General features: G+C 46.5%; 1 protein-coding gene across 4 annotated transcripts in view; it reads right to left on the bottom strand.

Annotated features, from left to right (window-relative positions):
- Positions 1–18,553: 18,553 nt before the first annotated feature.
- The window catches only part of ERBB4 (erb-b2 receptor tyrosine kinase 4), a 583,385-nt gene continuing 574,121 nt past the window's right edge, over positions 18,554–27,817 (bottom strand). For all 4 annotated transcript variants that reach the window (XM_064718299.1, XM_064718298.1, XM_064718300.1 and 1 more), the window contains one exon: positions 18,554–26,759. In XM_064718299.1, the coding sequence (XP_064574369.1) occupies positions 26,323–26,759 (437 nt within the window). In that variant the 3' untranslated portion in view covers positions 18,554–26,322. The remainder of the gene's footprint in view (positions 26,760–27,817) is intronic.

The raw sequence follows: 27,817 nt of genomic DNA, 5'->3' as shown, positions 1-27,817 counted from the left end.
GAAAAAATAAAAATAATAATGCAGTAATACATAACAGCACTGCCAGAGCAGGAGCTGCCCCCCTGTGTGTCAGGGTGGTGGCACAGCCCCATGCCATGGTGGCTCAGCCCTCCTGCAGTGCCAGCTGTGGTTCTGCTGCAGCAGGGATCCTGCACAAGGGGGGAGTTTTCTTCTGCAGCTCCAGGGGTGCTGGGGATGGGCCTGGGCTCCCTCTGGGAATGCAGGGGAGGAGAAAGCTGCTCCTCTGGGAATGCAGGGGAGCACAAAGCTGCTCCTCTGGGAATGCAGAGGGCAAAGGCTGCTGTGCTGTTCCAAACCTCAGATTGCATCCAGGTAGGAATGCTTGGCTCCTCCCCTGGGCAGAGCCTCTCCCCATGGGATGATGGAACTTTATCAGCCATGCAGGGACACTCACTGGCCATGAACAGAAGAGATCTCCTGGAGGGAGGATGAGTGTGGAAGAGATAACGAAAACTGCCCAATGAACAGAAGAGAACTGCCCCACCTCTAACAGATGGGAAATAGAATGCACACCCCCAGAAACATCTTGCATTTCCAGCCTAAGACATCCAGGTGAACACACAGGGCTAAATAAAAGCAGAATACTGGACAGGTCTCAGGTTGCAGTAGCAGGAGCTGGAAGAGGCTGCTGAGAGGATGGGTCTGTCTGTCCTCAGTGTGGGTCTGGCTGCACAGCCCCTGGTGTGTCCATGGGGAGGGATGGCACTGGAAGGAAGTAGCAGGAGATCCCTGCTGCTCTCACGTGTTGCAGGAAGGAAAGCCAGACGGCTGGATGCCATCTCCTACAGTCAGCCTGCTGTTATCCTGATCTAGCATGACAAATTGGTGTTCCCAGAGTGGCAGCAGAGTAATCAGACTGTGACAAATGGTTTACTTAGAGCAATTTGTTTTCATTTTACTGAAAATTTCCGCAGTCTCAACAAAAGGTTCTCTCCTGCCTCCTCACTCCCAACTGCCTCCCTCTAATGTCATTTGCATGGTGTTAAGAGAGGGACCTGTGCTCCAGAGGGCAGTGTGGCAGTTGGGAGATCACATTTCCAGGGGTCCTGGGCTTTTTGCAGCTGGAAGCTGTTGCTGGAGGCAATGTGCTTGTTGAGTGTGGAGTTAACCTCCATTAGCTATAGACCATGCTGTGCTTTTGCCTCATTTCTCACCCAAGAGCTGAGCTACCACACTTTGCTGGATGGAGTGTGTGGGGTCAGGGATCAGTTCCCTGTGTCTGCAAAGGGCGAGTGTCAGTCTGGCACCTTTCAGTTGTTAAACCTAACCCAGGTCACTAAACACAGCCCTGTGGCAGTGATGTGGCTGGAAAAGGGGAGCTGCGCCTACCTAGGTAGTGCCAGCCATAACTGCCCTGTGGATGACAGGATAACTGTACAGCCCCATCCTGGTCCTGGCACAGCTGGATTCCTCTGCTTCAGCACACTGGCAAAAGTAAAAAAGTACAGGGAATAAGGGAAAATTGCCAAAAATTAAGCAATGCCAAAAACAGCCAAGGAATTTGAGAATGTTCAGGTCCCTGCCATGGGATGTGAACCTCATGGCCTTTTCCTGCTCAAGTGTCAGCCCAGGCTTGCCTGGGGCTTCTCAGTGCTGTGGTATCACTGTAAGGTTAAGCCTGGGATGGTTTGACCTGTTTGGCTCTCAAAGAAAAGAGGTGAAAAATAGGTAAACTCTCCATTGCCTCTTCAGGAAATTTTCCCTGTCCTATGGCAGAGAAAGAATTGCTACAGGACTGACCCAGGAGCCAGCTCAGTGTGGGCTCCTCCTGCTCTGCTTGCTCCTGCTGCTCTCATTTATAACAATTACCTGTTTCTTTCAAGCACAATTCTTGCAGTTTCAGCAAGCAATGCTTTCCATGGGCTGCAGGAAAGGGACATCAACACCTTGTGTAAAATAAAAATACAGCGGCATGAGGGGACTGGAGCTGGGAGCTGTGTGTCTTGGGGAAGGGGACAGAAGGGCAGGGATGGGTCAGGCTGGTGGCAGGGTACCCCAGTGCCATGGCCTTTTCACATGGGTTGTTGAGATGAACATTTTCCAGAATCATGCCCCAGGATGGGCTTGATGCCATCCAGATCTTTCTTAATTTCTGCCTTCTTTCCTTCTTGGTCTTTTTCAAAAGTTCATCACTGCCCAGGGCAAAGCACCTGGGGCTCTGCAGGTGTAACATGTGCTACTGCAGTCCTTTCAGTCCTCCCCAAAGCCAGGAAAAATTATTTGAGGCCTTCTGGGGTGCAAGCCTTGTTTCTGGACCTGTGGTGCATCTGGAGCAGTGGAGAAGAAGTGATGGAGTCAAGGCCTTTGTCCATCATGCTGCCTTGTGCCTGTCCCTGTTTTGTACTTGCAAGGAGCTCTGTAAGGGCGATCTCAGTACAGGCTAATGGAAAGAAATGCTCAGGCCTCTCTCATACAGGAGTTAGATGTGACAGTCCTAAGACTCCTTTGGCTCCCAGGTCTGCCTGCAGCCTCAAGGACTTGATTTGCCAAGCTCTGTTGCATCAGTGCTGCTGCTTCCTGTGTCCTTGTGCTACTACACAAATACTTAATGGTGTGATGCAATTTACTGCTGTGTTCCCCCTCCAGGCACCAGGAACATCCATCATGGTCTGGGGGCAGCCAGGACAGCTCTCCTCCTGCACTTTGTCACAGTGGCAGCTGGGGCTGAAAAGAGAGCAGTGCCACTTAGAGAGCCTGGCAGTGGAACAGCTTCCCCTAAATGAAATTCCCACTCTCTTGGCAACTTGGCTCTGCAGAAGGCCCTGGAAATAGCAGAGTGGTGTGTAACTAAGTGGTGCCCACTGGAACATGTCCCTGGCCTTGGCTGGAACGAGCTTTCTGCTGTGTGCTCCTACAGCAAAATGACTTAAGCAAGAGTATTATCACAACATGGTTTTCATAATGTATTAGCAAACATAATAAAGCAATGGAAAATTACTTGCACTAATCAGACATCCATAAATAGATTCAAGTCATAGGTTTGACTCTCCATTGAAGTGAATAATTTATCAGCTGATTAAATCTGATCATTTTGTACAACGTGCCAGTAGTTTTCCAGTGCATGTTTTTAGTGCCCATATATCTCCATTAGATTGACAGATCTGGCTAGTTCAGAATGGTAGCAAGTCAGGGAAATGCCATGTGTAAGCAAATAAAGCTGGATTTATAGCATCTGGGCCCCATTCTCAGCCCTCTAACACAAAAATGGGGTGCTGTTACATATTTAAATAAAAGCTGCTTTGCATCTCACAGAGGCATTTTACTCACTGCTCTCTTCTGCTGGTTGGATATGGGACATTTCCCTTGATAACAGAACAAAGTCTATATTTGGGTGCAGAATCCTACACAGCTGCAAAACTTCCAAAAAGATTAAATTAAAAAATTAAAATTGTGCATAAAATGAATATTAGACATCTGGGGATGTCTTAGATAAAGTCTCCAGGGAAGTGCAGCATCACTGGAGGCCAAGAGCCCCTGCTCAGACTGCAGAGCCAGCAAAAAGAGGCAGCTTCCACCCAGCTCCAATAGGAGCAGCTCACATTTGTGCAGAGGAGACAAATCTAAAAGGGTGATGAGGAAGATGAACTGCTCTTTCCTCTGCAAACAGTTGAGGTGTGCAGAAATCCAAATGCAGATGCTCTCTGGGTTTTTTTGGCTGTTTCTTTTGCTCTGAGGGAATGTGGCCTGTCAAGCCAGGGAGCTCTCAGTGTTGTGTGTGATACCCTATTTCTGCTCTCCTTTGAGACCTCACCAGTGAAAATTGTGCTGGCTTCTCTAGGAGGAAAAGGAGGAACATGGCATTGGACAATTTGCACGGTTGCTTAGCTGTAATTTAAAAGAATTAAAATGAAAAGCAGCAACAGTTGGCATGGGAACATTTTTAGGGATAGCTCTATGGGAAACAGGGATAGGAGCTGTTGCCTTTTCCCTTCAGATTTGTAGCTTAGACATCCCTGTGATACCCAGAGGTGATGAGTTCAGTTCCTGACTGAGGAAGAAGGAAAACTGAGAGAAAAAGCACAGATTTTCGGTAATGGATCAATACTTCAGGCAGATAAAGATATGCGTATAGAATAAGTATAAAAAATTAGTGCATCTATCAGCATATGAAGCTAAACATATGAAATATACACCTTTAACAAGAGTAGTGCTGGTGTTGTGAGTTTGTACTGGAAACATTTCCTGTGTCTTTCTCAGAGTGGTGGCCGATTAGAACCCATTTTACCAGATTTAATTGATTCAGCTATTTAATAGAGACTAAAAGACATTTTTTTTTCTCTATTATGTTGTTGCTTTATCCCTGCTGGGACTGACACAGACCACTGACATCTGGAGAGTACCTAAGAAGACGGTGTTTTTTTAAAGGAGAAGATATCTACATACACCAGAAACACAATTATATTTTTTACTCATTGACAGTGTTGCTTGTTATTAAAATCAATTGAAGCAGCTTCTCTTTCTGTCACTCTTCAGACCAGCCTGGGCTAAGCATGATATGAGTGAGGGATGTGGCCAAATAGGAAGAATAGCCAAAGTTTTGGATTTGGCAGAGCTTTTTGCTGCTCACCTTTTTCTTGAGTAGAGCCCCTGCCTTCAGCAGGACTGGCTTTTGTCCAAGCTGCTGTATAATTAGCACCACTGGCAGCATTTGCCTGCTCAGCCAAAAGCAGTTTTGTGGCTCTAGGCTGGCAGACTGGGATATGCAGGATTGTTGTTCAGAGGCTGAGGTTTTGCCACTTGCCAGTCCTCTCACAAGAAGAATTAGCTCAGTTCTTGAATCAGGTGTCCTGGGAATGGACAGAAACACTGCTCCACCACAGCTTCTCTTCTGGCTTCTTTGGCTTTCTGCATCATTAAATCAGCCTTGAGGATGCTCCCTGGGTTTTGTTACTCATGCAGCATTGCAATTTGTCTTTCCTACTTGAAAGGTCAAATGTTTGGCAAAGCTGATAAAAAAAAAAACCCAAAAAACAACTGGTCATCAATCAGTGAAGAACTAGTTAGTGATAAGGAGATGATGTTCAGGTATTTGGCCCAGCACGGCCCAATATTTTTTGCTGTGTTCTTTTCTCTTTCAAACCTTAACATGACCATGGATTTGCATGTGCCTCTTCTCTTACTGAACGAAACAGTGGGATCAGGATCTTTAATCAATGTTTCATTGTTATCATTTTGAAAACAAAGTTTTGGTAGTGCCACAACATTTCCTGACACCATTTTACACAGCACCATTTGTAACTGGGAAGGAGGATGGTGATTTGAGGGAAAGTAAAAGCTTTTACTTTTCTACATCATCCCACCCAAAGAAGATATTCCTTTTGGAACCACCTCAAGGAAAATGCTGCTTCAGGTGTAGAGCACAAATCCTGAGCCATTTAGTAAGGCCAAAATATCAGATTTCAGCACTGAGACAGAAGAGGAAGGTGCAACTCAGCTTCCCTCTCCCAGGCTCTCTGAGGGCGGTAGAAAGGTGGGCCAGGGAAGGAGGATATGGAAAAATGTATCTCATCCCAGTTATACTCCAGTTACCAGTGACTGCAGCACTGCACTGATGTGTTTGAGCTAAGGGTAAAAAGCAAACTTCCATTCTCAGAGGGCAGCAATGCTTCTCCCCAGTGCTCACCCACAGCAGGGCTCTGGCACATCCCTGGTGCAGGAAGGGCTGGGAGGGTAAACTGCTGTTTGTCTTCATTCATGGCCTCAGGCTTAAAATGTCTTCCTCAGCCTTGAGCGTTTGTCCAGCACGTAATGTACAGCTTGGTGCCTCCAGTGCCCTGTTCATGCCCCACTGGCTTTAGCACAGCTCCGGCATCTTTGAACTTTGCTCTGAGCTGCAGGAAGCAGCACTGGGGGATCCCAGCAGAGACTGATTTCCAGGAACTAAACAATATATTATTGGAGAGCTCTGGAGGTAACTCTGGTCAAGCCTGTAAGTTTGCTGTTTGTGCCTTTACCCACTGAGAGGTTTGAGTGTTTCCAGCAGGGAGAAGCAGTGGCTGGATGGGAAGTCAGGTACTAAAGATTCATGAACAAACTAACCAGCAAATCCAGTAGTGCTGGAAAATCCAGACAGATATTTACTTTCAATCCCCCAAAGTGGGGAGGACCTACTGTGTGAAATTCTATCTGAAAGAAAACCTTTCATTTTTACTATTTATTGCAGCAAAACTGAAAGCAGACTGCGGTGTGTCTGAAATGGGAATCATGGCACAGTCAGTATTGCATTTTCCTTCTGGATGCAACAAGATGACCTTCATAGCTCACTTGAGGCTCTGTCCCTTTAGAATTATGGGCCATTCCCTTTTTAGTGGTAATAAGCTGCATTATATTCCTCTTCACACTGATGGTTCTTTCCTACATAATGCCAGGGAACTTAAAATAAAGAAGGAAAGAATAAAGGTCAGTGAGTTTCAAAATGTGTTTTACTGAAAGGGATATAAAAGGGAAAGGGCTTGTATCACTTCTGTGGTGACATATGTTATATTAACAAGCCATTATGCTTTAAGCACTGTTTGTAAGTGCTGTGCACACACAGTTTGGGATTGTATTATGGTGTCCATGAGGGTCCCAGAAGTTCAGAATTTAGAATAGACTGGGACAAAAATCAGGGAGAGGTACAGAGAGGGTGTCTCCTGAAACTATTGAGCTTCACCTCAGTCATCTGGATCAGTGGCAGGTGCCATTATCTGAAGCCCTCCCAGATTTTTGGCTCTACTTTTGGATAACCCAACCTGAATAGCAGAGACCAGCACAGTGCATCAGTGCAAGCCCAAAGCCCTGCTGAAGTTGATGCTGTGCCTTTAAATAACTATCAGAAACCCCCTTATCTCCCCTCTGCACCTCTAACCTCCTGAAAAACCTATAATTAGCACAGATCTCTCACATCCTGGCTATTTGGAAATTTGGAAGCACTTAATGAAGAAGGTCAGTCACCTTGGCTGGGCTGAAGTTGCAGCTAGAGAACATTTGCCTGCATATCCATGAATATTAAATTAGAAATGCAAACACTGTGGGGATGGCTGCTGGGATAGGACCCTGCATTCCATGTAACATCAGCCCTGAGGGATTTCTCTTCTTTGCGGGCATTTCCTTCTAAACCTCCTAAGGCAGGTTTGCACATTAGGACATGACTCCAGGTCCAGATTAAATCCAGATTATCAGCCTTCCATATGATCTGAGCCAAAGACCCGGTCAAAGTCACATAATTCTTGCATGGTAGATCCAGCATCTCATCCCCCACAGTTCTGGTGGTAGTGCCAAAGCCTGTGTTCCCAGTAGGCCTTGTCTTGGGAAACTAGTTTTTACAGGAAATGAGGTGAGGTCTTGATTTGGGGTCAGGACCAGGGCATTAAGGATTTTGGTTTTATATTCTTGAATAAAGGAAGTACAGGAAGCATCTTGTCTGCAATCTTGTTGGCATTGGGGTGATCTAAAAAATTAACATGAATACAAGAACACCCTCTGAATATAGAAAGGGAGAGCCTCTGTGTCTGGTTTTGCTGCATCTTCCTGAATGGCTCCTATTTGATGTTTGTGGGCTGCAGGATGACAATTCCAACACCTTACATCCAGTCTGGGAAGCGATGAAAGGAGTCCTGTGGAAATTGGAAAAGACTTGTGAATCATTCTATAATTTCCTGTCTGTCCCTGCAGTTTGTGAGTGTAATGCAGTTTTCTATGACACTGGAAAATAAGTGCATAACACATTTTTATTTATCTGTTTCAGATATTTCTCTTCTGTCTCTTCTTTCAGATGCTTGTGTTCTATTTTAGATATTTGATATTTATCTGTTTTGCATATTTGTTTTATTAATTTCTCAGACCATTATTGGCTATGACAGAAGTAAAAGAAGGAACACACAGAGCAAATTCTCCAACCATTAAGTTAGGAAAGCTCAGATTCTTTCATTTCTGGATATCTTAGGTGCAGTTAATATATAATGGGAGAAAAAAAGTTTCTTGTACTAATTACACAGTTTGAACTGAAGCTTAGTGTAGCAGTAAGGATTCTTTCAATAATGTGCAAAGCATCGTGTCTTGTATTAAAAAAAAAATGCCTTTAAACATTTATTTTACTGTGTGTGTTTAATACTAAAAATTATTATAGCACACAGCTCTTCACCTTAATTGTGTGGCAAATGTCATGTTGTAAAAGCAAATCCCTCTCTTGCCATTAGAATGGCATTGTCATGCTGCCAAGAAGCCCTGCAAGACGCTTAGGAGAGCACTCCCTCTGTAGCACAGTTTGGGAGCATTTTGTAAACTTTTCATCCCTCAGAGATGAGTGGGGTTTTTTTATTCCTACCTCTTTGCACCTGGAGAACAGAAGTACAAAAAAGGCCCAGCTTCCCTATGATGCTCAGGTGAATAATTCCCTCTGAGTTATAAGTTTATCCCACCAGACTTGCAGGCAGTGACTGACAGGAGGGTTGTGCTGGAAGTTTAGTTATCCTTAAAAATCAGTTCTCAACAGACCACTTTTTTTTTTTTTTTGCTTTCCCTTCCAGTTCTCTGGAGCCCTAAAGGTGGCTTGCTCACCAAGTGCAGAGCTGGGTCTCCAGCAATGCATGGCCAGATTTCCAAAAGGCATCACTGCCAGCTACGCCACAATTTGGTGGCAGTGTTCAGTTTTGCTTTTACTGGGCCAAACTGGTCCATTGACTCCTTTTGTTCCTTTCTAAACAAACTCTGACCAGGAGGAGAAGTCAGGGAGGGTAAATGTCTGTCTGTTGTTGGTAGCAGTGGCCAGCCAAGCCTTGTGCTGACAGCCTGGCAAATGATCGCCTGCCAGAATCCATGACCAAGGAGAGGGGTTTTGGCAGTGCTGTCAGATACAGCACTCACAGGGGAACTGGGAGCCTTGAGAAGGTCAGGAGTGGGCTCTCTGCTTGGGGGAGAAGCAGGGCTTGTGTACAAATTCAGGAATTGTCACAGACATATTTTATGAAAAATCCTTTTGCCAGGATTTTTTCTCCTGAGAAGCTGAGAGGCCTCAGAAATGAAATTTAAACAATAATTTTCTGCTGCTGTGGAATGCAACAGGTGCATTTTTGATTGGTCTCATGTGAGCTGTTTCTACTTAATGACCAATCACAAGTCCAGCTGTGTCAGGACTCTGGTCAGTCACAAGGTTTTATTATTCATTCCATTCTTTTCCTTGCTAGCCTTCTGATGAAATGCTTTCTCTTTCTTTAGTATAGTTTTAGTATATTATTTTCTTTGAATGCAATATATATAATAAAATAATAAATCAGCCTTCTGAAACATGGAGTCAAAATTCTCATCTCTTCCCTTGTCCTGGGACCCCTGTGAACACCACCACAGAGAAGGAATGATTAAAATTCAGTGAGGTGCCCAGTGCATCTGTTCACAGCCAGGAGAAGTCCATGCCTTGCACCTTTGTCAGCTGTTCTGAATTGGTCAGGCCTGCTCAAACACAGGAATTGTACAGTTCCTTCTTCAGCATCCTCCTTCTCACCTGGTGCACCTCTTCCCTTTCCCCAGCCCCATCCTCCCCCGTTTGCATATTTCTGTCTCCAAAGAAATCACTAAGGGAGAGAGACCTTTCTTTTCAGCATTGTGCTGACCCCCTTTTCTCCTCCCCTCGAGCTCTGAAATTAATTAAATGATGTCACGCTTGATTTTAACTGATTTGGAAGCAATTCATCACCCTTTTGCTTGTTCTATTAGTCCAGGCGATCAGCACATTAATTCATTTGTGAGACTAAGCTCAAGGGTAATTACAGTGAGGAAGCTTAATGCCTAAACTTGTTAATGTCTGTAATCAGAACTATTTCCTCAGTGTGGAAAAATTGTTAGACAATTACACTTGGATATGATTGCTCTGGTAGGCAGCAGAGGCTGTGTCAAGAGAGGAATAGCAGGAGCCAGAAGTGTGCTATCAGCAAATCCATCTCTTTGCAATCTCTCTTCAGGATTCTGCCCAGCTCACCCCTTCCTCAGGTTTTGCATTATTAATCAAGTTGAAAAGTCATCATCCTTCTCTCTTTTCCAGGTTTGGTTCTGTGGGGCACAGGAAAAGAGACACCTCTGCTTTTTTTCCTGATATAAATGTCACTAGCTTTTGCTTCTGGTGTCCTGGTTAATGAGCATGGGGAGCAATAACTGATGATATAGATGGCACTTCACTTCCCAGTAGACTCAATATTTTTTCCTGTGCAACAATCAGTGCTTTCCAGTGAAGAGATATTTAAGTGATGGGCTTTAAGACTGAGACTTCCCCTGTTTTGCCCATCTGGTGGACTCTTCATTAACCTCATGGTGGGGAAGTGTCCTGACAGGCTGATTCTGGACTTTAAAGGAAAAGTAGCTGTTGATCAAGGGATCCATGTGGGCACAGTGGGACCACACAAGCATAGCAAAGGGCACAAAGTTTTTCTGAACAAGGACATTTTCTCTCTTGTCTCCTCTTCTGACTGAGCTGTCAGTGCCCTCGTCTGACCAGAGAGTTTCTAGTGTTACATCAGGTACCCTAAATGTGTCTATCTCCTTCAGGTCAACTTCCAGAAGGAATTGAGAATGTTACAGCTCCTTGTACAAAGTCCAGCTGTTAAAGAAAAGGCAGCAGAGTGTCAGAGTGTCAAGAACCCTGCACAGCCCCTGTGATACCCCCAGTGATATCTGGGGATGACAGCCTGGTGTGGGACAGGCAGACATACTGCAGACTGCATGGATCTTCCTCTGCTGCTGCACCAATCCAAGCACTGGGGAGAGATTTTATTCCAGCGCAGCCTGGAGCTCCTCTAGTACACAAGGCACTGCACCTTGCAGAAATTGTCATTTGGCTTAATGTCCCATGCACTGATGCTCTTGAAAAGTGATTTTCTTGGTATTTGAAGGAAACCCTCTGGTTGTGCTGCAATCTCAGAGGCCCCTGTGTTAGTTCTTCACAGCAATCTCAGCCTCCTGTCACAAATGAGGCAGGGCAGGAAATGAGTTTACAATGATGTATTTTGCAGATGTGGTGAAACTGGTGCCAGTCACAGCCTCAAGAAGAGCTGTCTGCTCTGGTTGTGTCAGAGGCTGCCCCCACCCAAAGGAAGGTATGGTAAATCTAAAGTTTCTGTTGTCATTAGTGGTACACATGAAGGACAAATATTTCCTTTTCCTCAAGAGAGCAATGCTCTGCTCTCCAGCTGGATTTGCAAGGCAGTTGTGGCTGTGAGCACCTCCTGTTTTCACATCTGATGTGGCAGGGCTGTATCAGAACCTCCCTGCTCTCTCCAAACCTAGCACACAACAAAACCAGGCTGGGGTTAGGGTCTAAGCCTTCTCTTTACAGGATCTGTGGCACGTTGATGTCTGGGTTTGCTGTCTGCCATCCCAATGCAATCTTCCAGCTTCTCACTGCCAGCTTGCCAAGCACAGCAGGTGGATTTTGAAAGGATGGTATGAAAACCCAAAAGAATCACCTCTTCAGTGAGTTAAAAACTAATGTAATTCAGGGCAGACCCACATACCTCCTCAGCCAGCTGTCAGATCTGACAGCAGGGAGTGTGAGCTCAGCAGAGTGTGTCACAATCTAACCCAAACTCAGCTGCACCCCATGGACAGGGCAGAGAATCAGAAAAGTAATAGTGAGGAAAATTGTGAGTTGAGACAAAGACAGTTTAACAGGTTAAACAAAAGCTGCCACAAACAGACAAAACAAAACAAGGAATAATTTCTCCTTCCCATGGGCAGGCAGGTGTTCAGCCATCTCTAGGAGAGCAGGGCCCCTTCATGTGGAGCAGTAACTTGGGAACACAAAGCACTCTGAATGTTCCTCCTTCTACCCATGCTTTATATGAATATTATCTGGTCAAATGGTCTGGGATATCTGTTGGGCTGGTTGGGATCAGCTGTCCTAACTGTGTCCCCTTCCTGTGCAGCCCCAGGTGCCCATGCTGGGCTGCAGTACAATGTGGTCACCTGCTCAGCAGCTCCCTGGCCTGGGAATTAGGAGGTCAGGGTTTGTTTGTTGGCTCTATCACTTAGGAAAAGCATCTCCTGCTATGCTTTCCTGCCTTGTGGTTTTAATTCAAAGTCTTCTTTCTCCTGATAAGTTCAAAAGCATTTAAAATCTGTTATTCAGAAAGGCACTGAAGCCTGGGATGGCTGAGCCCATTGTGCTATCCAAGGTTTCCTCATTTTCCTTGTGTTGCCCTTGTTGCAAGGAGCAGCAGGAGACAGAGCCTATCTCTTGTGTTATGCATGTCATTCCTCAAGATTATTCCCAAATTACTGTCGATACCATTAGAAACTATTGAATAATAGCTTCTAAAATATCCACCTACTCCTCCTCTTTTTGTCTTTATTAAAAGCTAAAGAATATTTCTAATGTGACAGGAAACATGCTCCATTGTTTCTCCATTCTGTTTGACTGAAGTGAAGCAGCTTCCCTGCACAAAGGTACCCATGGGATAATTCACTATTCTGAGCTCTGATAATTTTGGAGCCTGACTTATTTTAACTATTGCAGTTTCACAGAGCCACCTGGTAAAGTTCTTCCATGCCATTAGAGCTCAGTGGGGTTTTGCCCCACTTACCTAGAGAGACCCAAAACAGTAGGTGGATTCCAAAGAAATACACAATTAAATCAGCTGAATAATTTAGGAGATTAATGTTTCCATCATCTCTCCCACATTTGGTGGCTGGATGCAGGAGATGGAGGCAGACCTCTGCAGCACTGGGGTTTACAGCCTCAGGTATTTCAGCTTCTGTGCTGGGACACAAATAGCTGCTCTTAAACATTTACATTACAAATGCCTGGCTTTGATCCACCTGCAGAGTTCTTTGTAGATTTGTATGACATCAGGCCCATCAGAAACTCTTTGCTCACAAATTTTGGGTGCCACAGGTCAAAGAAGAAAAAGCCAGCAGGAACAGTAAAACCCCTGACACTGAGTCATTTTTCCATGTTCCCTGTGTGCTGGTCACTGTGGCATTGGTACAGAAACAGGGCTAAAGCCAGCTGGAGAGCCCAGCACTGTGGGGAGGGGAGTGGCAGCACACCTGAGGTCTCTCCAGACAGATGCTGCATCTCTCCAGCCTCACTGGTGTGCCCAGCTGTGCTCTGTGCTTCCATGAGCTCTCCCACAGCCTGTTTGCTGTGCCTTATCCACGTGTCTGCCTGGTCTGTGCCCATCCCCTGGGGCCAGTGAGCACCTGGGGGTGTGGGTCCTGACAAGCCAGGGCCTGGCAGGGTCAGCTCGTGGTTCTGCTGCCCTTGGGACCCAGCTCAGGCCATGGTAACTGTGCTCTGGGCCAGCACTGGAAACCTACTCAGTCATCAGTCCTGCCTTCCATGCGCAATCACTTTCTCCCTTGAGGCTAAGAGATACCTTCAATCAAAATGAGAATGTTTTACTGTGCTCTGGAAACAATGCAAATGCAGTGCAAACATTTCACTGTCTGATGCTTGGGATTTCTGCATAAGCTGACAATTCTGCATAGAGCAGATAAAGCAGCAAAGAAAGAAAGTTCTTGCCTCATTTCTCCTGGCCAAGACAATACATCTAATGGCATGACATGCAATTTTTCTGCCCCAGATACACAAACCTGTTTAACTCTGGCTGATATCATCTGTGCTGGGGTCCTCAGAGGCTTTGTGGTCCCCACTTCCTTCCACAACTCCTGACTCCTGATTAGGAGCCAGCACAGCCCCACCAAACACTTTTTTAGCAAAGCAGCAAATGCAGTCAACAAAATATTTCTCAAACAATTCCTTTCCTGCTTCCCTGCTCTCTGTTCAGGTCACAGCATAGCAGTGCTGGGGTAAATGGCTTTGTTCATGGGCTGATGCCCCTTCCTCTGGTTTTTTGTCACTTCAGTCAGGGCCTCCAGAAATGCCTGGTTAAAAAAGGCAGCACTGACAGGGACAGGCTCCTGCTGGGCTTCTCCTCATGTATAAATCACATCCTACAGACACAAGTGCAGGCAGGGTGGCCTCAGTGTTCAGTCATACTGGCTGTGTACCCCTAACTAAGGTTTGTTTCCCTTGCTTTGGCAAGATTCAGGGGTGCCACAGCTCCTTTGAAACATAAAGCAATGATTTGGCACTCAGCACAACTGGGGAACCCAAATGTGCCATTTGCCATGTTAGAAGGTAATAGAATAAGGAAAAAACTCCTCAGTGGAAAGCTACTACCCTCCCTGGCAAAGGAGGAGCCAAGGGCAGGTGTTTCCATGCCCAGGTGCTGCTGTGTGTCCCCCAGAGGCAATGGGGTGCAGGAGCACTCACTGCTGGCTGACCTGGGTTTGAGTAGCTGGATCCTAGCTGGATGTCACTGGAGCTGTGTCCTGTGGCTCTCCAGGCTGCTTTCCCTGTGCCAGGCTGCAGTGTGTGATGGTTCAGCTGCTGAGCAGAGCAGGGGCAGTCCTGCAGTGCCCAGTTGGACCAGAGGCAGAGACACAGAGGGAGACACAGGTGCCAAAGCAGCAGGGCATGAAAAAGTTCAGATGCTTCTCATGGAGTTATTTTTTCATCCCTCCTCCCCTCCCCTGGGCCCATCCCCTCCCTCATTTGGTCCTTGCTTTGCCAGGAACACATGCTGCTAAAGAGCTCTGAAAAATCATGGTGATTTTTGTTCTGTGGGAACAAAACATTTCCTTTGTTGTTCCTCCTTTGTGCAGGGGGCACAGCAAGCAGTTCCCTGTGTGACAGGGACAAAGCAGGTTTCTGTGCTCATGGCTGTAAGGAAAATTTGACTTCTTCCCTTGTTGCCACAATCTTGTTGACTTGCCGGTGTGTTGCATGAAGCAGCTTATACAGATCTTCTTTGCATGACAGCAAAGGCTTTTCTTGGTGTGAAAAAAAGCAGAGAGTAGTGGGGAGGATTTATCATAGGAAGAAGAATTTTGCAGTTGTGCTGGCTGTTTGTCAGCTGTTCCCTCTGGAGCAGTGAGCAGGCATGACAGGTTGGAGTATGGACTGGTAGCCCCTTTGGAATTGCTGGCTGTGCCCCTGAGCAAAGGCTTTGGATAGATTTGAGTGGTCAGGGTTAAAAACCCAGCAATGCCTTGTTCTGGTGGGGGAGATGGGCTGGAATGGAGAGCTGCAGACAGCATGGAAATAGTTTTCTAAGTATAATAATTCAATTTTTTTTTTTCTAAATAGTCATCTGTAAAGACTTGTGGCTGTGACCATGCTGAGGACTCCAGCCAGCTGTTCCCAGCAGTATAATCTCTTGGAGGATGTGGAGGCTCCCTGTGGTCTCAGGGGCAAATTATTGTCACAGGTATCCATGACTGCCCAGACAATTTGCTTTTATGTGTCATAACCACCATGTCCCATGTCAGTTTTCTCTGTGGCTGCTGAGACAGTCTGGGTGGTGTGTGGTGGCCACAGACTGGGACATCTCCTTGGTGCCTGCACTGGAGGCTGGAGAGGGCTTGGACTCAAACAGCAAAATCCCAGGTGAGTGAGGAGCAAAGGTCTGAGCTGTTTTTGATGGTTTTGCCTACTTTCTGGCCAACTTTTAAAATCATTTTTTCCCCAGGAAGGAATAAGCTTTGACTGCAGAAGAGCAGATTATCTATTTGGGACAGGTTGGAGGGAGCAGGGAATGTATTGGTGCTGTACCAACCTGCCGGGGGGGAATCTGTGTGCAGAGCTAAAGAAAAAACCCGAATGAGAGTTCCCCCAATAACACAAACCCCAAAAAGCACCACTGCCCTTACACCACCCTCCACCAAATTATCAGAAGGACTAAGCAAATGTTTTAGTTGATTGGAGCCAAAATTCTCCCAGTTGTTCAGCTGGCAGACATTCAGTGATGTGGCCTTCAAATGCCTCAGGAGGACCCATTTCAGCCTCAGCCTTCCTGTGCCAGGAGACGATTTGCCAAAACAAAGGGATCAGGGAAGAAATCCAGAATTTCAGGTAAGCTCCCCACTCACTGCCCTTGCAGCACCACTCGTGGCTGTCTCTCAGAGCCCTGTGTTCCTGCCCACCAGGGGGAATGCCTGGTACAGCCTGTCCCACCACCAGCATGGGCTCCCTGCCAGCCTGGCACAGAAATTAGGCTGAGCAGTGTATCACAGGCAGCTTAAAGGAGCCAAAGGGCAGCCTGGTTTTCCCTCTCCTGCTTTTCCTGGCTTCTGGCAGCAGCTTCCAAATTGTTTGATGGCCCAGTTGTTGAGAGTTGCTGTAGGAAAGGCTCCTGAACTTTGCAATAGCCTCAGCCTCATCAGTGCAGCTGAGCTTGTTTTTACCTGCTGATGGTTTTTACTTTCCTGTTTTACTCCACGTCAGTGCCTTGGAGAGCTTGTTTGAAATGAGAGGCTCATTTGGCCTCTTCAGCAGCTTTACAGTCCTTGTGTGGTTTGCAAACTGAGTGCAGGCTTTAAAGAGATTTATCTGAATTCTGGGGCTGTTACAGAAATTGCTTAAGCAGCCTGTCCTGCTGGGAAGGTCCCAGGCTTTAACAGAGGTGTTACAGTGCTACCAATGGCTGCTTGTTTTGCATTTGGAGGGAGCAAAACCAATTTCCTCAGTGCACAGGGCGCAGGCTTGTTGCAGGGGGACAAAATGTGCCAGCTGGCCAGTATTGCCTCTGCAAACCGCAGTAAGCTGAACACTGAGCAACCACAGGCCAGACTGATGTGTGAGAGCACAAGAAAACAACTTCATCTCTAGTAACACAGCATGAAACTGCTTGCAAAAGCTGGACTCTGCTTTCTATGCCACTTTAAACACCTGAACCCCATGGCTTTTGCCAAGCTACTCTGACTGAGTTGCAGAGGGCTTTAAATTAATGTATTTCACTAGAAAATAAGTGATTGATTTACTCTTTCCTTCATATTTTGGCCAGTTAAGTAAGTAAAACCCACTTGGGGAAAAGGGGTGTGTGTTATAACTTGCATTTCTCATTTCTGAAGCATTTCTGGAGTTCTGTTATGCCCTGGTTTATTGTGAAGATCTCAGTGATGCCAAATATTTGCACCAGGCACTTTCCAGCACCTGGGGCTCCACCAGTGTGTGTGTGTGTGTGAGTGTGTGTGTCCCTGGGTGTGCTCCAGCCTGGTGGTGTGTGGCTGGACATGGACTTGAAGCAGGGCTCTTTCACTTCCCCTTCCCCTCCTAGGGAAAACAGGCTTTATATTCCTGACAGCTCTGAAGAGGGAATGCTTAATTCCATCACCCTAACCAGCTCTGAGTGAGTGGTGGTGGTGCAGCTTGTGTTCCTGCCCCTGGAGGCAGCAGGGAATGCTCCAGGATTCCAGTCCTGAGATCTGTGTGGGGAATGCTCCAGGATTCCAGCTCTGAGCACTGTGTGGGGAATGCTCCAGGATTCCAGCCCTGAGCATTGTGTGGGGAATGCTGCAGGATTCCAGCCCTGAGATCTGTGTGGGGAATGCTCCAGGATTCCAGCTCTGAGCATTGTGTGGGGAATGCTCCAGGATTCCAGCCCTGAGCATTGTGTGGGGAATGCTCCAGGATTCCAGCCCTGAGATCTGTGTGGGGAATGCTCCAAGATCCCAGCCCTGAGCATTGTGTGGGGAATGCTGCAGGATTCCAGCCCTGAGATCTGTGTGGGGAATGCTCCAGGATTCCAGCCCTGAGCATTGTGTGGGGAATGCTGCAGGATTCCAGCCCTGAGATCTGTGTGGGGAATGCTCCAGGATTCCAGCCCTGAGAATTGTGTGTGTGTCTGCAATGACCTTTCCAGGCTGCTGGGGAGAAAATGTTGAGGCCATTTGTGAAACAAAGAGTTGCAATCCAGGGAGACTGGAGTGTTTTAAAATGCACTCAAAGAGCCACATGACCTTTATGGGTTTCTAGGAACATTTAAAATGCCTTCCAAAGGCGTGGCAATGGGGGGCAGTTCTCAGCAGCCAGGAAGGCAGACTGGGGGCACTGGGACCAGCTGTGCGCCAGACCCCATGGGAATTAACCTGTGGCACTGGCAGGGATTCAGTTAAATCACTGGGCTCAGTTAAATCTCACAGGTCTGTGTGTGAACCCTGGGTTTGAAAGGAGCCAGCGAAGTGGGCATTGCACTGAGGCCACCTGGCTGGCACATCCTGGGAAGGGAATCTTTTAATTCACTCTGAGACCATGACAAGCATCTCCAAGGTGTTTTCCAACTCAATTTAAATTTGCCTTGGCCAAGCTGTGGTGCTGGGTGTGAGATGAAGGCATGTAGGTGTGGGGTGCATGCCCAGAGGGTGCCTGTTGGCATAATGGGGTATGTGGATCTTGGGGTTAGATTTTATGTATGCACTGAATTCTGTGTCTAAATGCACACAGGCATCATTATCCACACCACCCTCAACCCCTCCAGCAAAGAAGATGGGCAGATGACTCAGTGACTGAGCTGGGGCACAGGACACAGGCACCATCACCTTCACGGGCTGTGGTTTATTTTAAAGGCAATGAAAAGCTCAGAATTGCACAACCCTGGGATTTCTGGGGTAGGTTGTGTAGGGTCCAGGTCAGGGCCGTGCCAGGGGTTTCCACGGACTCTGTGGCACTGGCAGCATACAAGCCCCTTTCCAAAAGATTTCACTTGTGCACAGAGACTTTGTTTCATATTTTATTGAATTTCATTTATATTAAATTAAAAATATATTTCTGACAGATTCATGTAACAAAAAGGCAGAACAGTTTTCAAATTGTTCAGCTGGGATGAGCGTGGGTTGATGCAAGGTGGGTCGCAGTCTACATTTGCCTTAACAAACAGATAAAGCTCTACCCCAAGGACCATGAGGAGAAACTCTGGGCTGCACACGGGAGTGGGGAATAGAACCACACAAAGAGAAGATCCACAGGTTTCTTCCCAGCTTCCAAACAAGACAAAAGGGAAGGGAAAGGAAAAATAAACAAAAAGAAAAAACCCGAGAAACCATGAAAAGAAGGGAAATTATGCTAAAATATGCACCTAATATTAACCCAGGTCAGTAAGTATTTTAACAGTGTATAATTCCCAACAGCTAAAATATGAGAAAGGAAAGGTTAAAGGAACATTACGCCACACACGATTGGCATACCCTACTGTGTAAGCAAGTGCAGAAAGTCTGAACACACCACAACAGTGCTAAAACACAGAATCACACAGAATGCTGAAAATGGTACCTCTAACCAAAACCAGAGGGTGGGGAGGGAGAGAAAGGAAAGGGGAGGAACGGCTTAAATCACAAGCAAATTACCTATATACAAATCAACCCTAAGGACAATTATGTTCCAAACAATGGAGTCCACAAGGAAAATAAAAGCAACATTATCCTTATTTACAAATGCAACTAGCTGTGTCTTTAACAAGCTATAAAAATACTATTCACATTTTCAAAGTAACATACAGTAGGTATTGAATTTCTTTTTATTTTTGTTTCAGAAAGGCAGCTAACTCTGAATGCATCACTTTGCAAGAAATGAGTGTCTTCCCCAACTTGCTGACACTTCTCTTCTTCTGAAGGTACTTCATAAGGCAGAAGTTTGTTTGATGTTGTGGCTCTTTCAGAACGTGGAGGATTGACAGGAATCCAGAACACCCCACCTGTGTGTGCTGCTGGTTCCTCTGGGCTGGGCCATGCTGGCACCAGGAGCCCAGTGCTACCCCAGTGTCCCTTGCCAGGTGGGAGCCTTTGATTCCAAGGGGACACCAATGTCATACCCCGGGCCTGAATGGAGCCTCATCTGAAAAGTCAGTGGTTCAAGACCACCAGGTCAGGAAATGAAATTTGGCTATCTCTGTTCCTAGAAAGAGACTTCTTTTCCCCTCAGTTTCCCTTCCCTGATACCTATATAGCCATTCCAGCTTACAATATTGGGGAAGTAGCAAAAACTGAGCAAAAGAAGGGATTAAAACCATTGTGAATAATGTATCGAATGGGTACCGAATTCCATCTTTAAAATGCTTTTAAAAATTCCCAGTTTTCTCCTTCACCTGCATTTCCCTCTTGCATTGCCCCACCATAAGTACCCCCATAAGCAGCCAGTACCTAGCTCCCATCCCAAATCCAGTGATTTCATGCATTCAAAGTTAGCTACCCCCTACACAGCTGCTCAGTTAATAATCGACCCATTTAACAGCAGGACCAGTTTATGCTACATATGTCAGAGTACCTTACCTCGAAAGAACAGCATACATATCTACACTTAGAAAATACCAGTCACAGTTCCCTACTGTGGTTATCCCAAAAGGGTTTAGTCTTCAGAGTGCTATGGACAATGCAGTGTTTCCCCCTAGGAGAGCTCAAAGGTTGGGCTGGGGACCAAACTGCTGGCAAATGGTGCTTGGTGACAGCTCCTGTACCTGTGGCCCTGGTCACACCTGAGCCAGCAGCCTGAGGGTGCTGGCCAGGATGCACCTCCACAGCAGGTGAAGGGCTCATCCACAACACTGCTGGAGGGGATTTCATGGCTTTTTTATTGGTGAGGGGAGAAGAACTGGGACAGAACTACTCGCACTGCCTAACACCTACAAAACTCCCCTTGAAGCCTCTCTCTGCCAAGGTACACAAAGCTCACTTCTAAAATTAAATTTAAAAAAGGGGGAAAAAATTTACCCAGCTTTGACTCCTCTAGTTTCCTATTGGGATGTTCCCCCTCACGCCTTTTTCTGTATTGCTGCCACAGACCCCAGCTGGAGGACACCCTGGGCAGCAGGTGTCCCTCTGGCTCTGGTTAGATGACACTGGCTACAGTTCAAGCCCCACCGAGTCCCACCACCCTCACTCAGACCTGAACAACCACAAAGCTCCCTAAAAAGTGCTCTGCATTGTCCAAAACTGCATGCAGATCCCAGCCATCACTGCAGCACCACCAACCTCAGCCTCACCTGCCTGTTATCTCCTCAAGAGCAAGGAGTCTACCATTGGAACAAACCACCATTCCACCCAAAATTGTGCTAAAATAATATTGAACTAACATGGAGACATGATTTTTGGACATTTTAGAGTGGTGCTTCTAACCACATAGCTTTATTTCTCTATTTGTTCCCAGTCTGAAAGCCCCATTTGTAACAGTGACCTTTTCTACCTTTATAACTAACGGTTAGCAACAGGCAGAAAATAAAAAAGAGGGAATCCTGCACACACAGTGGTGCTTCACTGAGGCTACCCTGTGGGATAACTGCAGCTCCCTGCTTGATGGAACACAAGCACTAGAGCCAGCCACCCTACCTGGAAAAACAATCTGATCCAAATCCAAGATTTTTACATAACCACAGATGAGCTGTTTTGTCAGCAGCAGAGGTCCAAGATCCACAGAAGGGAGACTACAGCAAGTGACAGCTGGAAATGAGCAGGTGCAGAGACTTCATGTGCCACCACCTTTTGAAAAAGCCTTGCCAAAGGGACATTGAGGTGCCATCATCCCCTCTAAGATGGCCTCTATGAGCCAAAGAGGCGACTGAAAACTGCAGGCCTGGCTCCCATTATTCTAAAGCTTCTTTTTCACCAGTCACCCTCAAGCCAAGCATCCTTCCAAGCACGTAAATACCTATCTGAGCTTCATAGTTCTGAAATGCACTTGGGAAGCCAGGGTGGGAGCAGCCAACCCTGAGCCATGGGCACTGCCCAGGGCACCTCTGGGGCTCCATTCCTTCCTCCCCACAGGCTGGCAGGCTGCAGTGGGAGCGTCCCTGTGTGTCCCTGTGGGTGCTGTCCTTTCTGTAAGGACATGCCTGCCCAGGGTTCCTGGGCTGCCAGGGAAGCACAGCTCATGGGGATGCCTCCAGTTATCCTGGGGAATTACATGACCAACAGCCTCATTCTGCCTTGTCTCTTCACTTCCCAGGTGGAATAAAGGAGATCAAACAATCCCATCGATCTGTTAGCTGCCGCCATGATGTGCAACACCTACACAGACACACCATTAGACAAAAATAGATTTTTTTTTCTTTAATATTTGATTTTCCATCCCCAAAACCAAGCTGTATTTCTAGGCTGACTCACCTCACAACTCACACTTCTCCCCTGTGCTGCCCAGCTTTACCTAAAGCTATGGAAAGAGTGGATCCACAGAGTCAGGGCTGAGCTGCTCTTCCAGAGCTGCCACTTTCCTTCCTTCTGGGCTGGGATTGGTGCTGGCTGAGGGTGAGGTCTTCAGTGGGAACGGGTGTCAGATCATTGCAGATGAGCCTTGCAGTCAAGAAGCACATTTCCTACTAACTAAGTGGTACATCCAGGGGTAATACAGAATTTCTTTGTACACAGATGATGGCTCCTATTGCAGATTTATTTCCATCTCTTGCTACCTGAGAGAGACAACCTGTTTGAAATATAGTTGTAAATACTCTGCTACATCTGAGCCAATGGCCATGTAAAAAAAATCCCTCCTGGCTGTTTTGCTGAAAAAGAAAAATCTGAAAAGATCTGAAGAAGTAAATGTAAAAGGAGTTGGTTTCAGCCAATTATGTTACAGTGAGTCAATTGGCCCCAGCATCTGCTTGCAATAACCCTCAGGTAGGTAATAACAGCTAGGACAAGTTACACTGAAAGAGATCAGGAGAAAATAATAAATGTTGTTCTCTTTCCTTCAGCAGGTTGCTTTGTGCCTTGGATAATGGCTGATCCACACTCAGGTAAAAAGGTGCTCTTGAAAAGTTGGTCACTGCTCTCCTGTGACGCCGACCATGAACCAGAGGAGAAACCAGAACATTTATAAACAGGAGGCTGCATTCTAAAATCCACAAAACATAACCAGGTACTTCTGTAGCACTAGAGAGTGAATCACACCCAAGTACTTCTGTTGATATGCTCACCTGCTGCTTTGTGCTGACAAAATGCAGTTTGTGTGTGGATTTATGTGCTTTTCTCCCAAACCTGTCATTGTGCATTAAAGACCTTGGCCCTCATCTTTCATCCCATATGAATCCCAGCTGAATGCTTGCCATGATTTTGCCATGTGCACTTGCCCAAGTTCTTTCCCCAAGCCAGCAGCAATACCCAGTAAGGCAAAGATGTGAGTTAGGGACAGCCAGGAGTGTCTGCTGCAATTAAAGCAGCCAAACAGTTCTGCTCTCAGTTTCCCTTTCTTTTTTCTTTAGCCATGATTAAACCATCTGTTGCAAACCTGCCAGCTAAGCTCAGAACTTCTCTAGCAGAGGAAAGGGGCAGGGTTCAGATATCTGCTGCTCTCTGGGTTGGCTCACCAGCAGCCTCAGCACCACACAGGCCCATCTGTCGGGCAAGGGGTGACTGGCACAGCATGGAATTCAAGGGCCAGTTTTGGCAACTGCAACTCAAACCAGAAGCTCAGAAAATAATAAAAAATAAAAATTGAGAAGCTGCAGTGTGTGGAGCTCTCTCCCCTCCTGAATCACTGTGCTCATTAAGCCTCTGCCTGTCCTCTGCTATCCCAGACCCCACTAGCATGGCTCTGCATGGCTCATCCTGGCTGCCAGGCAGAGCCCAAGTTCCTCTTCCAACTTTCCTGCTGCCCCACCTGCAGGAACTTCTGCATTTCCATGCTACTTAATATATTATAGCACACCCACAGTCAACAAATAAAATTAATAAATAATTCAAGCCTTGTAAGAAATAAAACGTTAAATTGTTAAACCCCACCAGTATTTACATTTGGATTACTCCATGGGCTTGTTACTAACACAAGCACTACTTCATTACCAGAGGAACAAACAGGCCTCACCTTGTGTGAGCAGCTCCATCCCAGTGCCTGGCTCTGGAGGTGTGCCTGGCTCTGCCCCAGCAGCCTCTGAGTTGAGCTCTCAATTCAAACATGTGAGCTGAGCCAGCTTTTTATTTTATAGTTTTTCTCCATCAGGAGTTACTCTGTTACAAGACCTATTCGGGGACAAATCAACTTTCTCCACCTACCTACGGTCTGACGGGACACCCACATTCCTGTGCTGCTCTCTGTCCCAGCCTGGCAGAGACACCCTGTGGGCACTGCTGTGGGCAAACCTTGCCTGGAGCAGCCCCCCAGGGCCTCGTGCCACCCCCTGTGCCCCAGCCCCTGCCCAGTGTGTGCCCCTGTCCCCTGAGGAGCTACCAGAGGCACCAGAAGAGGTCCCTCAGTGCGGATTGTATCCATCTATCCATGACAGTGGTCATATCACCACAAACCACATTGGCACCACTTGACCCAAGATCTCCTTTATCAGCTCAAAGATCTGTACCTGTTGTTGCTGCTTTCAGAACCTTCAGCTTTGTACTTGATGCACACCTGGACACACCTGGTGCGCCAACAGCTGACCCAGCCGTGTGATCACAGTTTGTTTTCCATCTACAAGGGGAACAACCAAGCCAGGTTGAACATCTCTTCACACCTTTGTCAAGCTGACCTACTAAGCTTCAGGTAACCATTGCTTGTTTCTTACTCCCTTCCTCTGCTTCCCTAAGATTAAAGGTGGCAAGCTGTTGGAATGGCAGGAGTTTAGAGGAGGGTGATGCCATTTCCAGATCCCTGGTTGTTGCTGGTTTTGTTGCCAGGTTAGGCCACCCCAAAGATCTCGGCCCTATCAGAGCTGAAGCACATGAACTGAAATACTGTTGCATCACCCACGGTTGCCAGCCACCAGGTATTGTTTCTTCCCTTTAAAAGCCTTGATGGATAGAGACAGGCAGATCTCCAAAGCTTCCTTAAGATGTTTGGTGGGAAGTAGGCTCACAAATGCTCTTACACACACAGTGTTGGTGTGACAGGAGCAAGCCTTGGTGTCTCCTTTCCCAGCTCCATCTGCCCCAGATCACTAAAAACGTCCACAACTCTGGTTTGAAAGACATTTCCAAAGAGGAGCAGGTTAGGGGGTGTCTACCTAAAAACTGAGGTTGATAAAAGCAGAACTAAGTGCAAGGAGACTGACTCATACTTATTTACATTTTTGACAGAAAGCTCTGCAAATCATGCACATTTTGACTTCTCAAACCTCATATGCACTGTCTTCTGTGCCAGAGTAATCCTCCTTTTAGAAAAATGGTATTCTGTACTGTGCTGCAAGGCAGAGCAGGACATTTGCCTCCCCTGATCCTTTCCAGGGCTTGCTCTGCTGTCCTTCATAGAGCAGCAGGAAGAGCTGGCTGCTCTCTCACTGAATTCTCTGAAGCAGTCACTGCATCGGCCTCTCAGGAGTGGCAGACATTGTTCCAAAGACTTGATTTGCTTCATTTTGGCATTTCCACAGTCATCCTTTACAAATAATTTATATTTATTTTTTAATTTAAAATTATTATTTTGCATTTTGCTGGTCACTTCCATATTGCTTCATTCAAAATCCAGAAAACAGTTCAAATAAAATCAGAGGTTAAGTGCAAACTAACTTTCCAGTGAACCGCTATGTGCGTTTTCTCCAGTCCAGTGTCTGTCTTCCAGTTTAAAGGACCCTTCCCACCCCACCCCACAGAAAATCAAACTTTTCAGTTCTCTGTCTTGTCCTCAGTGTTGCCTGACAGCATCCCCAGCTCCCTTCATGACCGTGAAGAAAAAGAGGGAAGAATTAGTGACAATCTTTTGAAGTGTTTATAGTCAGCAGGTATAAAACAGGAAAGCAAAGCTTTTGGCATACAAATCTTCATTTCTTGGCCTGGTTTTTAGCTTAAAATGAACATATTGGAGGTGTGGTTTTGTTACTCTCTTCTGAAAGGTATTTTGTGTTTAGAGTGATTGTTGTGTTGGCACACATACAAAAATGGTCACGTCAGGTAGCAGTTCTGAGCAGGAGTCTCTGTGGCTGGGAATTGGCACAAAATCACGGTGTGGCTCAGAAGAGGAGCTTAGCTGTATGTGGGAGTCACATCATCATTTCTTGGAAAGCCACAATGAAGATCTGAATGTTTTTGAAAAGCTATGTTAGCCATTTTCAGTTGCTGGGATAGAAAGTGTTAGAGAAAGAAATTGGATTCTCAATCTCAATTACTACGCTATCACACAGGATATAAAAATTGTCCATTTTTCACCCTGATGGAAATTGCATGGAGATTTCCAGGAATGCTGTAGAGACTCTCATCAGTTCCTGCTGAAAGAATCAGCCTTTCTGTGGCTTTCCCTACAGTTGAATCACTGAGAACAAGCTCGACAGCAGCACTGCCACTGGCCTTTGCTGGTACCACCTGGCTTCTCTGGGCATCCAACCCCCGCGTCCGCCGACAGTGGGAAAGGCCAGGTTGTACACTCCTTCTTTCCTTCCTTCCAGGCTCCCAACCCAATCTGCAACCAACTCTAAGACATCCTTTCACTTAGAAATATCAAAAATGAGTGAACTGGCAAGAAGAGGAAGCTCATGGGAGAAAGAGAGGGAGGGAGGAAGGAGGGGCAAGGGCAGGGAGAAAGGGGGAGCGAGAGTGAGGCAGCTAGAAGGGGTTGCCTTTCCACTTGAGTGTGTGAGAGCACAGCCACTACACCACGGTGTTCCGGTGTCTGTAGGGCGGCGGGGGCAGCACAGTGCCAGGCTTCAGGGAGAACTCAGAGAGGTATTCGGGATTCTCTGCCACTATGGGCCGGATCCGTCCGTTCTGTTTGTAAAAGTATTTTGTGCTGTACTCTTGCAGGTAGTCCGGGTGCTGGAGGGTGCTCCGTGGGGGCAGGCTGTGGTTCCAGTAGTCTGGGTTGTCAAAGGCCTTCTTGGCTTTCTCTGGCAAATTGTTCTTCAGGTACTCGGTGTTTTCCAAGGTGTTGGCGAAGGTGTTGAGGTACAAGGGCTCGTTCACGTACTCGTCCTCTGCTTTGGGCTGCCCGTTGGGAGCACTGTGGTACTCTGGGTTGTCCACAGCTTGGAGATCTCCGTTCTTCCGGCGGGAAACAAATGGGTTCTCTTCCACTGGGTTCAGGTAATCTGAGGAAAGATTGAAAATAAGTCAACCTAGAGTGGTAGTAATCTGTTGGCGATGGAGAGAGATGGGGAGACTGACTCGGTGATCAGAATCCCGTTTTATTGTGGGATACAAGCACTTATGTAGTATTTTAGAGAGACTAGGAATGTGTACTACAATGATTAGGTTAAAAATCATACACACAAACTTATGCATATAACAACATCTCTTGCTTGCAGATTTAATGGGATTTTCTTTTTCTGGTAAACCTGTTTGATTTAATCTTCTTGCAATCTAGGTCTAATTTTCAAAGTTCTGTTTGCTTTTGGCAAGGCATCCTGTTATCAAATCTCTTATGTTAACAAGGTCCAAAGTCCATCATCTGTCTTGTGTCCCCCAACATTCCAACAATAATCCAACCGTGTAGCAGCACTTGGACTAAAGCACCCTCCTCTACCTCAGCCATTCCAACAACTCCAGATGGGATCAGGAGCCAACTACATTGAACACACACTTGTGAAAAATGAAGTTTTCCACACAATGTGGGTTAAAACAGACACCTTGGAAGAATGACAGCAGCACTGCCACTGGCCTTTGCTGGTACCACCTGGCTTCTCTGGGCATCCAACCCCCATGTCTGCCAAAAGTGGGAAAGGCCAGGTTGTACGCTCCTTCCTTCCTTCCTTCCTTCCTTCCTTCCTTCCTGGCTCCCAACTCAATCTGCAACCAACTCCAATACATCCTTTCGCTTAGAAATATCAAAAATATTTCAGTATTTCAATATTTTTATCAAACACCCTGGCCAGCTAAGCTACAGCTCTTACTGAGCCACAGCCCATGTGCTCCCCTGGACTTCTTCTCAGTGTATGATCTACAGACCCAAACACACTGAGCAACATCTGCCTCTGCAGCCTTGGACCTATTAGCAAACCCTCTGCTCTGCAGTCCTTCCATCCAGAAAACTCTATAGGAATCTTAGGCTCTCTGCACAAAGCATATCCCCAAGGGCTAACTTTTAAGACAGCTTCATTTCTAACAGAACAATTTGCCTGATTAAAAACCTTCCATCCCTGAAGGACAA

Source organism: Zonotrichia leucophrys, chromosome 7 (assembly GCF_028769735.1).
Source record: "Zonotrichia leucophrys gambelii isolate GWCS_2022_RI chromosome 7, RI_Zleu_2.0, whole genome shotgun sequence".
Lineage (NCBI taxonomy): Eukaryota > Metazoa > Chordata > Aves > Passeriformes > Passerellidae > Zonotrichia > Zonotrichia leucophrys.
This window is presented reverse-complemented; position numbering and strand designations above follow the sequence as displayed.